The following is a 15,712-nucleotide window of genomic DNA, read 5'->3' on the forward strand; positions in this document are numbered from 1 at the left end:
GGAGGGATGGGTAATGGAGAAACTGTAGAGTGAAATTGTCCAAATTATGTCATGAACATAAATGAACACAACACAGTGAATTTCACCTTTATGAATCTCTATAAAATACCAATGGGAAAAACAAATGATAGGAGGAGACAACAGAGGAGAGGAAGAAGCAGGGGAGGTGTGAGGAAGTGGAGCATGGGGCGGGGAGTGTCCCTCAGCTCACCAACATCTTCCTTGGGGGAAAGCTGGGTCATCTTGTGGTTCAAGGGAGGAAGTTAGATGACCACAAGGGGAATCAAGACCCTGAGGGGAAAGCCCCTGGTATTGGGCTTTTAGCCCTAGGGACTGACCTGAAGTTGACTTGTGGCTGGTTTACACATCACTAGCATGGTGGATTGCTCCTCCTCTCTGCATTTTCAGGGGGAAAAAAAAAAAAAAAAAAACATGCATAGGCAGTGGAGAAGGAATTATTCAAATTCTCTCATCAATCAAGGTGTAATCAACCCTATATCACCTCCCTCCATGGGGGAAGGGGAAGACCTAGCACAGCACAACAATGGTGAGAGCCACTGTGTTGACCATGCTTATAACGACTTTGCAGCTCAGCCCACTCTGTCCTCCCAAAGTGTTCTTTCACTTTTTAAGCAAACCTATTTTTCTGCTTGCCAATGTCTCACATCTGACTCAGTTCTCTTTTCTGGTTGTCAAGAATCTAGACCTGACTGGGCCTAGTGGGACTCACCTGTAACCTCATAATCTCAGAAGTTCAGAATGCTGAGGCAGGAGGATAAGCAAAGCCCTAAGCAATGTAGTGAGATCCTAACTCAAAAAGAACAAATGAAAGGACTGGGATGTGATTCAGTGGTAACCAAAAAGTAGAAGAAGAACAAGGAGGAGGAGGAGGAAGAAGAAGAACCTGCACTTTGAACATCCTGGGAATGCTTGCTGTGCACCCCAGTACCAGAAAGAAAATGAAGAAAGAAGAAGAAGAAAAAGAAGAAGAAGGAGGAGGAGGAGAAGGAGGAGGAGGAGGAGGAGGGGAGGAGAAGGGGAAGTAGAAGGACCTGCACCCTGGACATCCTGAGGATGCTTGCTGCGCACCAGGTAAGGGTGGTGAGGGAAGAGAGGAGGGGAGAGAAGGCACTGGGTACTGAAATGGAGTGAATTATATGCTATGCCTGTATGGCTATGTTGAAATGAAATGTACTATTATGAATAACTATAATGGACTAACAAAATACATTTAAGAAAAGTTTCTAGCACCTTCTAATAGTACTGCCTGGGGAATAAATCACCAACAAGTGAAGCTTTGGGGTATAAAATTAAAACATCTAAAACATAGCAACCATATTTGGTGTATAGATATTTTGTTTATGGAAGAGAGATCAACTAAATTTCAGTGAAGATATTTTTATGTCTATATACCTTGTAGCTCTACAGGTTTCTTAAGGAAATTGATAGTAGTCAGAATGCAAATGTTTAAATGTATGTGTATGTGTATATATGCATGCATATATACATAGGTTTATACACATACTTATATTTGTATGTATTCTCACATGTGCATATAAAATGTATTTTAGGCTCTTGACTTCCTTAAACTTTCTAATGAATTTTCAACAACATGTTTGGATTTGTGTCTATCTGCCAATAGGAACAGAACATTTGTTTTTATTTTTATTTGTTTTATTTATCATGTGTTTTTCCTTTGTGTCTCTAATCCCAAATCTTCCATTGCAGAAAGAAGAGCTCATTGCCATTGTGTGGCTACTGGTCCAGGAGAATAGTTCAGCAGATCATTGACTTATTAACTTACTCTGATGAATTTGTGCTTCTAGTGCCCCTGTTGAGATTTTGGATATCTATTTCTCTCTGTTACTCGCTTACTCTATCTCTATCCTATTCCTATCTATCCCTCTATTCATCTTCTTTCTATCTACCTGTCTATTTGGCTATGTGATTTTTTTTTTTTTTTTGTCTCTCCTCTCCAGAAATACAGATCTCTCCTATGAAAACCCAAAAGTCCTGTAGGGCTACCCAAGTTTTCTCCTACTCTAAGAGGAGGAGGTTAATCAGAACTAATAGGATTCCTGAGCTGCTCTGGGTCTGGGTAACAACAGTACTAGCCTCCAGAGATAGGGAGCACAGAAAGTGGCTATTTCAAAGATGTAAACTATTCTCAATTCTCCCAAGAGAATTGAGGAATATAACTTTGGATAAGTGAGTAGCTGTTTTTTTTTTTTTTTTTTTTTTTTTTTTCCTTAAATAAAGATCTATTGAGAAATATTTAGGGGAAACAATGTCTCATTGCTTTCATAATTAAAATAAAAACAGCTATGAACTTTTCTCAATTTGTAGTTGGCTCTTGCAGTGCAATTTTTTTTTTTTTTCAAACTTGGGTGTAAGAGATTCCTAGAGCATATATATAGGTGTGATGATCTTTGTTTACCATGGAGCAGCAGCAGGTGTCAGGAAGTTTTATGGCAATTTAAATTCTACATCATTTTCTTGTGGGATGAACGAATAGTTTACTGTGAATCCAGGACAGTTTTGAGTGAGATTTAAACTTCACTCTTCTTGCAAAATACTGGACTTTTCCTTTTCCACATGAAGGAAAGCAATCTTGAAGATATTTTCTAAGACATGGCACAAATATGTTTGAATCAATGATTCATAGTTTTATCTTTCATTTCAGGTGGAAATGTTAGGAGAAAGTAAACTAACTGTATTACTGAGGTAGATAAATGTATAATGTATGACCAAGCCTTTTTTTTTTTTTTTTTTTTTTTTTCAGTAACATGAAGAGCAACTTGAAGATCATCCACAAGTGATGTGCAGGTAATCCCTTTCAGAATCCTTGTTTTAGGATCACTAGATCTATTTGACATTTGTTCTTGTTATTTTAAGGGCATGCATTTACATGTGGTCTATCAAGTTTAATTGAGAGTAGAACACTTTTTTTGCACTGTTTGGCTTTAGTGTGTATTAGAAGCAGAGTCTGTCTTTTGTACATTATATTTAAAAAGAATGAAATGCTCCAGGCTGTGAGAGATCTTCCAGCCTTTCATCTTTAGAAAAAAATCTCACCTTTCAAAAGACTATTTTCAAACCTTCTCTAGGTTTACTTGAATCACAAAAAGTAAGTTTATAGAAAAGGCAAATTCTGATTTCACCAATAAGAGAGTATAATTTTAATATTTGTCAGAATTAGGGAAATGAGAAGTATTCTTAACAATGCTGACAATAACTTTTACGGGGAAAGCAAGACTGTTTGACAGCACTACAAAAGATTAAAATTGATGTTTTAACTTTGATAGTGGAAGAATTTACCCATTTAAAATTAGGTGTTATGAAATCCCCAAGTAAACAATATAGCCATGCTATTTTTTTCTTTTATTTTGTCAGACAAACCATATCTACCACAAGTTTTGTTTGGATTGTTTAATGATTCTTATACATTTTATTCAAAGAAAGAAGAGAAGAGGGGTAAGGTAAGTAATTCTTGGTTAGATACCTTTTATTATACCAGGATATTAGACATTAGAATCTCAGGTTTGTCTCATGATTTCCCTAATGATGTCTATATTTTGATAGCTTAATCAATGTTGAAACTAAAACTTGGATAAGTTAAATATCTTGTGCAAAAGAGAACAGCTTCTGTAAAAAATGGAGAAATTCACAATAATCCTACTTATGCTATCTCAAATCCCTTGTAAAAATTAACAAAAATAAAATATATAAAACAATCACTGGGAAAAAGATTTGCATATTGTATACATCCACCGTGGGTGATTGACTGTTATCTCCTTATCTGAAAACCTGCTTTCACTTGATTCACATTCTTTAGAAAACCTAAATATCTAGAGAGGAGCCAAAAAAAAAAAAAAAAAACAAAGATGCAAATTCATGTTATTCCATCTGATGGCAAATGGATAGATATTAGTGCTATCTAGGTGCTAATTGTTCTGTGTATTATAAGTTAACCAATGTACAGACACTTGAATGAAAAAGGTTTGTCTTCTATTTATTATTTATTTATTAATTTTACTCTATAATTTCTAATTAGTTCTTCACTGATTTTATAACATTCACACTTTGGTTTATGTTTTCCTCTTCATTTACCTGTTTAATTCCTGAAAAGTTTTTTTTTTTTCTTTTAAATGTCACTTCTTTCCCTGACTATGTTTCCTTTCACCTGAATTTGTTCCTGTTGCTCTTCTCCCTGTGCCTCCAGGAGTGATGGTTGCTTATTTCCATAAGAATGAAGGTTGGAACATTGCTGCTTATACTGGTCAAATTGAAAGCCTGATGCTGCGTAACATTTCCAAAGTAAAACAATTTGTACCACATGTTTAGTCAGATAGCAGTGATGGTGTAATTGAAAGTGATCTCATGGTATGAGTGTTATGGTGGTAGTTTCTTCCCCTGCTGTGTCTGATTCATAATACTATCCTTATGGACTATAAATAAATAAGTACTAGAAGATCTATTTTGTTTTTTTAATTTTACAACATTAACTCTCTGAACTGAGAAATTCACTGTTTTTCTTGTTTCCTTCTATACGGAAACTGATATGGTTAAATTTGTTAGGTATTTTAATTCTAAATTCACTCTAACAGCTAGACTTACTATTTAAATTGGTTTTCAAGATCACTTCTGTTTTATGTACATTTACATAGGAATGTAATATGTTATTTACAATTATTGTGACAATACACTAAAAGGAATTAAAGTTAAATATTGTTGAAGTGCTTATACAACTTATACAAAATTTTCAGGATAAGTCCTGTTGTCTTCATACTTAAGAGGGACAGTATGGAGTATTACTGAGATATTGAAAGAGTATGGCCAGGTTGAAACTGCCCCCTGCTAATGTATTCAAATATATGCATGTAGAACAGAATGTGTTATGCAAGGTTGTTTAGAGCTATAACTCTTTAGCACCTGAAATAGTCATAAATATCACAAGAAACACAACTACAAAACTGCAAAAATGCTGATCTTATTACACCATATGTTGCATTAAAATTTCTGTGATACTAAAAACCTGGTATGTATAGGATCAAATATGGGTGCCATATTCAACTTAGGAGTAAAGTAGAAATTATACTTAGAAGCTATCTAATTCCTCACCAGTGAGGCAAGAAGGCAGAAGCAGCACATGCTATGTGTAGTGCACTCTTCCATTGATTTTCTGAATCCAACCCTGATCTTACAGGGAACAATGTATGTGGATCCATGATGTAATCCATTAAAAGCCAGGCAAAATGTAACAGCTGAGAATTCCCTGAACACAACTTACCTGTACCTTGTATAACATCTTTTATTGACTCTTTATGTTCAAAATTCATTCTAGTAGAACAAATGAAATGTACTGAAATCAAAGTACCTGTGAACCTAAAGTAGTTTTTTTGTGTATTTGTGACATTAATATTAATGATTCTACAGTTTAACTTAAGACATTCTGTTTTACACTAAAATTTAAATAAGATAAATTTTCTTACAATTTTTAACAATATGAGTAATGGAAAAAACCCATACATTTTTGCTATAGTTTTATCTATTTTTTGTTTTATATTCAGCAAAATTGCTATCTTATATTTAATATGCAGTGTCCACAATCCCAAGGACCTCACCTGGGATTCAAGGAATATTATCCATCAGAGAGCTGTTCTATTTCCTGCTAGAGAAAGGTAACATTACATAAAATGAAGGCAAAGTCATGAAGAAAGAACATAGTTAAACTTATAAAGTACTTTTGCATGATACTAAATTACTTTTGTGATTTTTAAATGTTATAAATAGTAACAAAAGAACATCTTTTAGGTAAATGACAATTTTAAATCTTACATTTAAAAATTAATAAAATATATTCTTTGTATTATTAATATGATAGAACATTGGGAAAAAATTAACAAGAATTGTTAAAGAAATCAGTTACGTATCTGAAGAACAAATATAATTAATATATTGATTTATCAATTCCTTTTGTGATTGGTTAGACTGGATTCTAGGACTTGTTGATAATGTTTAGATGATTGTGATCCTATTGTAAATGCTTTTTTTTCAAATTCATTTTCCCACAGATACTCAGATGTTTGCACAGGGCATGCAGTATATGGAAAGTCAGAGGAACATATCAGAATTCACTCTCATGGGCCTTTCTTCTGATCCAAACATACAAACATTTTGTTTAGTATTCTTTTTACTTTGTTATCTTGCCATCTTGGTGGGAAACCTTCTGATCCTCATCTCTATTGCATGCAGTTCTCTGTTTCACCAACCCATGTACTATTTCCTTAGTCACTTATCTTCTATGGACATCTGCTATACCTCTTGTGTGACACCCAAACTGATTGGTGACCAGTTAGTGGGAAGAAACACCATCTCCTATGGAAACTGCATGCTGCAGGTCTTTGTCATGCACTTCTTTGGACTGATTGAAGTATTAATTCTGACAGTCATGGCCTTTGATCGCTATGTTGCCATCTGCAAACCTCTGCACTACATGACCATCATGAACAGAACCAGGTGCAATGTCCTGATCTTGGCTGCCTGGGCTGGTGGAGCTGCCCACTCCTTTTCCCAGTTCTTTATGATAATCTGGTTGCCCTTCTGTGGCCCCAATGAAATTGATCACTACTATTGTGACATTTTTCCTTTGCTGCAAGTTGCGTGTACTGATACCCACGTCACTGGTGTCCTTATGGTTGCCAATTCAGGAATGGTTGCCTTGGTACCATTTATTTTCTTGTTTGGGTCTTATGTCATTATTCTATTCACATTAAGAAATCAGTCAGCAGAGGGAAGACGCAAAGCCCTCTCTACCTGTGGGTCTCATATCACTGTGGTTATCTTATTCTTTGGACCTTCCATATTTGCCTACCTTAGACCTCCTACCACTTTCCCTGAGGACAAAATCTTTGCTCTGTTTTATACCATTATTGCTCCTATGTTCAATCCCCTCATCTATACCTTGAGGAACACAGAGATGAAAAAGGCCATGAGGAAAGTTTGGTGTCAAAAGGTATTTTCAGAAGAAAAACATAATTGATTTGTACTATTTAATGTCCAACCAACTGTAAGCAGCTGTAAACATTTACTTGTTTCCAAGGAGTACTCTTGGTTTTCAAATGATTGAAGTGAAACAATTTGTTGATAAATGTCAGGAGATTACCAACTGAAATAATACCACCTGTAGGACTGTAGGACTGAAATCAAGTAGGGGAGTGTATGTATATGTGTGTGTGTGTGTGTGTGTGTGTGTGTGTGTGTACACATACATACATATGATATTATGGTTTAAAGGATAGATGACTTTGTCACATAATCAATTCTGATGCCAATGTGGAATTTTAAGGATCATTAATCTGTGATTTATGCATGAGACCACATATGTATTTGATCATTCCTTAGATTTTGAGTAGATTAAAAGTGTTTTTCAGAAGTAAAAATAATTTTTATTACTGTTTTACTATGTGATGCTGTATCAACACAATCTTGTGTGATAGCATTCTAAAATCAATTATGTAATGGAAAAGAGAACATGGAGAAATTCATATGAAATATAAATAAAAAGTGGTGGTCATACCTTTCTCTTAAGTCATAGAGCCCCTACTATAACCAAATAGTAGAGGCAGGGACAGAATTTTAAATAGTAAACTTTGACATATGTTAGAGATACATGCATACTCATGCTTATCACATAACAATTGTCAATTTCCACTCTATGGAACCAGTCTAGGTGTCCATAAATTGATGAGTGCCTAAAGAAAATATGGTATGTACATACCATGGAGTTTTATTGCATCATAAAGAAGAAAACAATTGTGCAATATTCAGGAAAATGGATGGAACTGGAAAACATAATTTGAGCAAAATTAGCTAGGCTTAGGAGGACATTACTGTGTGTTCCTTCTATATGGAGACTGGAGGGTACCATGAATGTAGAGGGGTGACCAGTATGGTAAGGGAAGGGAATTCAAAGAGGAAGGCCAAGATGATGGGGGCAGTAGATATGCTTGAAATTGATTTAAATTTGTTTTATATTTCTGTTAACATGGCACATGAAACCCATCATTCTGTGTAATTGAGATGTACCAATTTAAAAAACATAAAGGAGGCAGATGAAAAATGATTTTTCCTTTATGTTGTTTATTAAACTTAATGTAGTTGAATGTAGAAGCACAGGTTGAATAAGTAATAGATACTGTCTCTTTCCACTAGAGCTGCATTACTGAGTGACTCCAAGACTGTCCATTTGGGTAAAGACTGCATGTCAGCTTGTCCCTATACTGAGACAAGAGGAAGGAATTCAATCAACATTGTAGAGAAAAATAAGACAAATGATATAAAAAGAATTCTGCTGGAGCATAATTCTTTTTGTGTGTATTTTTTCTTTCCTTTATGTTTGAGAAAACTGGTAACAAAAAACACTGAATATATGTGACAGTAAAAACATACTAATATGTATAATGAGGAAATACATTAATTTTAAATATAGTGAAAGGTAGATTTTGGAAAGAGATTTCCAAAAGAATCAGAGAAATATTAAAAATAAATTTTATGTTATCCTAGAGAAAATTTCTCTAAGTAAAATAGGAGAAGGTAAATAATCAAAATATTAACAATTTATTTTAAAAACATAATGAATATTTTGACATCTAAATGTAGTACAATTTCAAAATGAGATTTCAAAAGTTACAGAGTTTGGAGGAGAAGAAATGGAAGAAATCATATGGAAAGCAAACTCTACCAATTTTTATATTGGAAAATCATTATATAAATTACATTTTTCATAAATTACTTTTACAAAATGAATATTGTTCAGATTGGATCATTCTGTAATATTGAATGGCAGAAGACAATATAACAATGACTACTCATTTCAGGATAAAAACAATGACAGTGATAAGTATTATTCTTAGTCCTTTTGTCATTTATGAATTTAGAAAATGACACCTTCATATTCATTTGACTTCATAATATATCCAAACTACATGCACCTTTTGATCAAAAACTCTCCACATGTTTCTCCTAAAAACAGCTTCAAAACATCACATATGATGAATCACTGTAAAAACTTAAGGGTCAAGCAGAATACAAATGAATAATGCATTTTTTATTCATAACAAAATGCACATCTTTTGGGGGGATGGGGGTACCAGGGGTTGAACTCAGGGGCACTCAACCCCTGAGCCATATTCCCAGCATGATTTTGAATTGCGTTTAAAGATGGGGTCTCTGAGTTGCTTAGCTCCTCTCTTCTGCTGAGACTGGCTTTGAACTCAGGTTCTCCTACCTCAACCTTTCAAGTCACTGGGATTACAGGCTTGCAACCCTGTGTCCAGCCCAAAGTCCACATCTTATAAAACACTGGTGAAAATAAAAAAGACCAATGCTCAATCAACAAACCTTGAAATGAATGTCATTCTATCATTCCCTCATTGCTCAAATCTAGGTGAATCAGGAGAAATTCATTAAATGAATTTACAAACTACATGCAATACTCAAATATGTAAAGTAAAATGGTTAAAGGACATATTAAAATATTCTTAATTGCTCCATGTAATTATCATTGAAAATAAAAAAGCAAGTCTTTTTCTTTATTCTCATTCTTTCAAGAGTTCCAGGCATAGTATTTTTTAATTGCTTGAAAAATATATGTACAGTAGGAATCATTCTTGTTTATAAAAGGTGTACCTACATGTACCTCAGTGGTACTTGTAGTTATATCAAGAAATGCTATATTTTATGCACATAAAAATGTAACTTTCTTGTAAAAAAGTCAAAATAAAGACATTTTGATGTTTTCTCTTTGGAGGAAAGAATCCACCCATGCAAATATTCTCCCTGGGTGAGAAAGTGAGTCTGGACAGCGACAGGTACAGGAGTCCCAGAGCAGAGACTCAGGAAAGTCTATGAGGTTAGGGGACCAAGAGGTGCAGAGGGGATGCCAGGGAAAAGGTCTTCTGTGTTGAGAAGAGAAGTAGATGTGGAAGCACTACCTAGGACAGAGCAGGCATTTGATGTATGGTAACGTCAAGGCAGGCTTCCTTCAGAGTGTAGGAAGTCCAAAGACAAAGCAACTTAGAATTGCCTTCAAGTTAAATCTTTTGGAGGCCTATTGAACCTTACTCCTTTGGTAACTTTGGAACCTTGAATATTTTAGGGTCTCTTACATATTTTTTCATATTATCAAATTATTAAATTTATTACATAAGGAAACTTGAAGAAGTTGAAGAAGGGAGAAGATAAAGGAAAGGAAGAGGAAAGGGAGAAAAAAGAATTAGCAAAGGTGGTATCCCTATAATCACCTTCAAAATCAAGAAATAGATGCTGCCGTGATCTCCAAAGTTACACCATGTCCTCTCCTGGCCTCAACCCTTCTCTTCTCCCAGAATTAACTGTCTTCCTGACTGTTGATGGTAACTCTTCCACCCCTGCCACCTAAGGCAATGTATGTGTTTTCTCTTCCAGGGATTTCTTCTGGGAAAATAAGGAAACAGGAGTCGGCCTCATCAGGTCAGTGGGAAGAAGGCCCGAGAATGCTTGGTACTCTGCTTGGACAGAGTCAGTGCTCAGCTGCATTTTCTGTGGTTTGCTGTGCTCACATAGCCCACTGCAAGTCAACTCTAACCTCAGGCACAGATGTTCAAGAAGAAAAAGTGAATGAAAACAAAAATGATACGGGAAAAATTAAAATATTGGTATCTTTTTTTCAACTTCTTTGGAAGAAAGATTTCTAAATTGTTTCCACATAATATTTGTCAGTTTTAAATTTTGTTGAATTCTATTTTTTATAAGCAAACTAAAACCATTTATTGTATAATAAATGCACTTTTTGAGGAAGGATGAAGCACATTTCCTATCATAAGAGTCTAAGATAACCCTCTCTTCTGAGTCAACTTATGAGGATTACTGAAAGAATACATTGTTAAAAAAATAATAATTCCCTTGAATTTGTTTTCATCAGTGAAGTTGTTATGTGAAGTGCAAGGGAATTCTGTCACTTGAGCCCTGGAGGAAGTATAATAAGAGAGATGCCTCAATCACAGGCAAAGTTAACTGGCTTTTTATACTATTTATTGTCTGAATCCTTGACTAACTTCAGCAGATCTTCTAATTTGGATCTAGAGGAAATGGACCTGGTGAAATTAGGATATGGGGAAGTAAATCCAAAATACATAGAAGGAAAAATCAATGCTTCAGAATATACACACAAAAAATTATGCTTTAAAAAGTTTGCTTCATTGAGTGTTTAGCATCCTGTGAATTTAAATATATTCTAGTAATTATTTTAGGGATGCAAATGTAGATTATGACTTGACTCCTTTGGGTTTATAAATTATTCCAACTTGCCTTCAAACTCCTGTTTTTATCACATGATCTTGCACTGTTTGGGTGAATACTGGATTCATGACAGGTGTCAGTTATTTCTAAAATGATACACTCTCTTTTTTATTCTTTCTATGAATAGCTGGTGGTCTTTGCAGAGTGAAATGTAAATCCCAGCAGCTGAAATAAAATCATCTGGACAGTAGAAGAATAGTCAATTTCCAAGAGAAAAGAGAAAACTATATAAAGGGAGAAAAGAGGAAAGCATTCATAATTCTTGAAGTCACCTGTAACATTGCAAAATATGAAACCCTCTGTATCCATAAGCATTTCAGGAACAATGTGTATTGTGACATAAATTAACAGATTTACATTTTAAAAATAAGAAGAATTAATGAAAATACTCTGATTCAATCTAAATGAGGAGAGTCACAAAGACATAAAAAGGGGTGTTGGGGATTTGAGGTGGACATTAAAGATGCACAAGTGAATTAAATAAATCACACTGAAAATCTATCAATGAACTTGTAAATAAAATATAAATTAAAATATGCAACCAAAATATGAACCAACAATTAAAAGAAAACAAGAATGATTATGTCCTTTTAGAATAAAATTAATGAGTTCTTTAATAATTGATTAATGAAACACTGGGTCCAGAAACTCTTAAAGCAAACTTTACTAACCATTTTGGGAATTGACAATTCTAATCCCATAAAATCTTATTCAGAAAATAAGTGTGGAAATTCAATTCATTTAATAAGAGTGATGTAATCCTATCATCAAAAGTAAATAAGAAAATGTTTTAAATATATTCTGAGGTGAATCCTAAACCCATTATTAGAAATTTTAATCTAGCATTATATGAAGTATTCTAACTCGTAACTGATGTTTGTTAACCAAGAATGCAACATATATATTTTATATTAGTATGTACTCATATATAAAAAAAAAGAAAACCTATGTAATTATGTCAACAGATTTTTTTAAAGACAATATAAATTCTTGTTATATCTGGTATAGGTTATATAAAAATGGACATATAATATACAATTTAATGTTGAAAGGTGAAAATATTCCATTTAATAAAGCAACTCTAGGACCTCTGTTATCATTTCTATTTAATAATGTACTGTAGGTCCTATTCAGGATATAAGGATAAAGATTTCAAGAATTGAAATATACATGTGTATGTATTATTAAAAAAATTACATGAATTTACATGAATGTCTACATAAAAAAAAAATGTTGCAACTGTAATCCTGGCAACTTGGGAGGCTAAGACAGGAGGATCGAAAGTTACCAGGCTAGCCTCAGCAACTTAGTGAAGCCTTAAGCAACTTAGGGAGACCCTCTCTCAAAATTTGAAAAAGTTGAATGGCTGGGAATGTAGCTAGGTGATTAAGCACTCAGGGTTAAATCCTCAGTACCAAATTATTATTTTTTTTGAAAATCAACAACAACAAAATGGCCACTGATAAGAAACATTAAGGGGTCACTTTATTTTTATGTTTATAGAACTATAGTTAATAATAAAAGCGAAATTCATTTCTATGTACTAGCAATCAGTAAAATGTAAAACTTCAGATAAACATAATATTCATTAGAAAACAAACTTTAGGTACTCTGGAATGAATCTCAAATTCACACAAAAAGTATACACTTGTTCGGAAGACATTACAGAAGACTTTGCAAAATGGAGAGATGCTTGTTGTATAGAAAACCTTTCCTCCCAAACTGGTATATAGAGTCTATTAAACTACAATTAATAGCTCAGCAGTATCTCTGGTGGAACTCATTGGGCGTATTCTGAAATATTTGAGAAATATCAAAGGCACTTCTATACTGAAGAATAAAATGAAGAGGAACTGGCTGTGAAGAGTTGAAGGAATTTCAGGGTTGATGAAAGAAGAATGTGTGGTCTTGAGGTGGCAGTGACACTTGCTGAGTTTTATTTGAGTGCTTTCAGAAAGATTTGCATTGTAAGGCCAGTTTCCTCCCAGCATGAGACCATGGTCAGCAACTGGGAGGGACCTGAATTCAGAATGGGAGAAGAACAAGGGAACTCTGGGGCAGTGGAGGATCAGAGAAGCTCACATTTCTAAATGATGTCACTCAGCACCAAAGTGAGAGCCACTGGGTCAGGGGGCTTCAGAGGGCAGAAGACATTGGGGTCTTTACAACTACACAGCTTATCTATCCCACAGCTGGCACATATTGGGTGCGATTTTATGGATAATGCAAAGCAGGGAGTCTGTGGACAGTTTAAGATCTGCTTACTTGTGTTATATTTAAAATAATGGAATGTGTAAAAATTTGAGTATTGTGCCAATTGACTTTTTAATTAATCAATCTCTGCCACCCATAAGGAAAAACAGACAATATACAAATGCCATCTTTGGATCATTTATATAACTGATATTGGAAGATAACATAATTTATTACATCTATATGAATTTAAACTGTGTCATATTAACACAGACAGGCATACTTAAGTCCAATGTAAAGTGCCCATTAAAACCACAGTGAAATAAAATTTAATCATCTCCAGTCTCAGTACATTTGAAATCATAAATGGTCATGTTTTAGCAAGAATAGTAAACTCTTGTACTCTCAGTGTATGAAAGTATTACTTTTGAATACCAGTTTTCACAACCTAGTGCATAACAATTAAGGACTCAATAGCATACATATATTTCCAGGGACTCAGTTATTCAAATATTATTTATGTTGATCAGCAATATTCTTATATATTTCTACTGAGAGAAACCTCTAAAAATGTTTGGATGACTTGTGTGGATTAGTAGGGGAAAAAAAGACAGAAAAATAAATTTTTCAATAACAGAAGAACATATATATAAATTTTATGCTCCTTATTCAATATTAAATTAAAAATGAAAGAATCATTAATGATATTACAAATCTCTAAAAATATGATTTTGAGGTAATGGCATTATCCACAGAAGATTAAAGTTATCAAATCGGCAAAATTAGAAAATACATTGTTTCAGGTCCTGTGTGTGTGTGTGTGTGTGTGTGCATGCACACATGTCTAGGTATATATGAGAGTGCACCCGACTGTCTATCCCCTGGGACACCAGGCTCCAGCTGACACAGGGCCCCACTCCATCCACAGAGACCCTCATGCTGACCTAGCTCCCCCACACACAGGCTTCAGGATCAACTTCAGGGTGCCAGGATACAGGGTTAAACCTCTGAAAATTTGTTGTCATTGAAGCACTAAAGCAAGAGTTGGGTCCCTTCAGTTTTAAGATAACAATTTAGAAATAATCAACACAGTTTTATTTTTTTTTTTTTTTCTGGGATAAACTGAACTACAAAACATGGTCCTCATTCCCTTGGCTGTAGGCTTACTGGGTACTTCTTTATTTGCCCCTGCTCAGACTTTAATTTCCTACTATTTCCTCAGAATTGGTTTCCACATTGAACTCATGCTTTAGGGCTTAACATCCAATGAACGTGGACCTTTGGGTTGTCAGACTCCTCAGAGCATAAAGGATTGTTAACCATGCCATAGCTATTTTTAAGGACCTGAGAGGAATTAAATTATTTTTAGCTGCATATTGCCCAATTTTTCTTCTGGGAGATGTCTCATGCCTTAGAAAAATAAGAGAGGTTTGTGGTTATCCTGGCCCTGATAATTCACTTTCAATGACACTTGGAAATTAAACATAAAATTTTATGTGGTTTTGCACCCTGAAATCACCATGGTATACAACCTTAGGGTAGAAAACACAGTACTTTTTAAGTATAAATGCCAAGGACATTTTTTTTCTTTTATTTAAAAAGTCATAGACAATCTTTTCCCCTCTTAAAGGAAAACCAGGAAGTCTTACAACCAGGGACTCCTCATGTGGCTGATTAATCACCTGATAAGTACAATTACAATTAGCTGATAAGAGATAAATGCTACTAGGACAGAGAAAATTGAAAATCCATACACATAAGGTAAAAATTGTATTTTAATTTGTAGTTATGCTATACATGCATTTTCTCTTTAAGTATTTACAAACACTTTATATACCATCCAGTATTTTAGTCAAATGCAATGAATGATTGTTTTCCAATTCCCTCAGCACATAAGCAAATTACGCAGTCTTCTTTTTAGGGTTCTGGAACATGAAGAAAATAACAATTTTATCCAGTATCCAATAGAGGGTTTCTTAAGAGAAGAAAAGGGCATTTAGAGATAAATTAAGAAACCTGAAATTTATGTAAAATACACATATCTTTATTGTGATAAACATACCATGAGTATTAAAATATTATGTTTCAGAATACCATAATATTCAGAATCATGGGCAGCATTAGTATTACTATATTTAGATGCCCAACAATCCTTTCCTATTTGCTCCAGTTCCATATT

General features: G+C 34.2%; 1 protein-coding gene and 1 long non-coding RNA gene across 3 annotated transcripts; both read left to right on the forward strand.

Moving 5' to 3' along the window:
• The first annotated feature begins 1,872 nt into the window (after positions 1-1,872).
• Positions 1,873-11,544, forward strand: LOC306639260. 2 transcript variants are annotated; one of them, XR_013757584.1, is made up of 5 exons: positions 1,873-2,208; positions 2,783-2,826; positions 3,394-3,479; positions 10,468-10,512; positions 11,468-11,544. It is a non-coding gene; the product is annotated as an uncharacterized lncRNA (long non-coding RNA). The 2 variants fall into 2 exon arrangements; XR_013757585.1 differs by lacking the exon at positions 11,468-11,544 and having other exon boundaries at positions 10,468-10,653.
• Positions 6,107-7,042, forward strand: LOC306639012 (olfactory receptor 4P4-like; the record flags this gene model as incomplete). Its single annotated transcript, XM_079102456.1, has 1 exon — positions 6,107-7,042. The coding sequence occupies one exon, from the start codon at positions 6,107-6,109 to the stop codon at positions 7,040-7,042; it is 936 nt and encodes a 311-aa protein (XP_078958582.1).
• Positions 11,545-15,712: the final 4,168 nt, after the last annotated feature.

Source organism: Sciurus vulgaris (assembly GCF_902686455.1).
Source record: "Sciurus vulgaris genome assembly, chromosome: 11".
Lineage (NCBI taxonomy): Eukaryota > Metazoa > Chordata > Mammalia > Rodentia > Sciuridae > Sciurus > Sciurus vulgaris.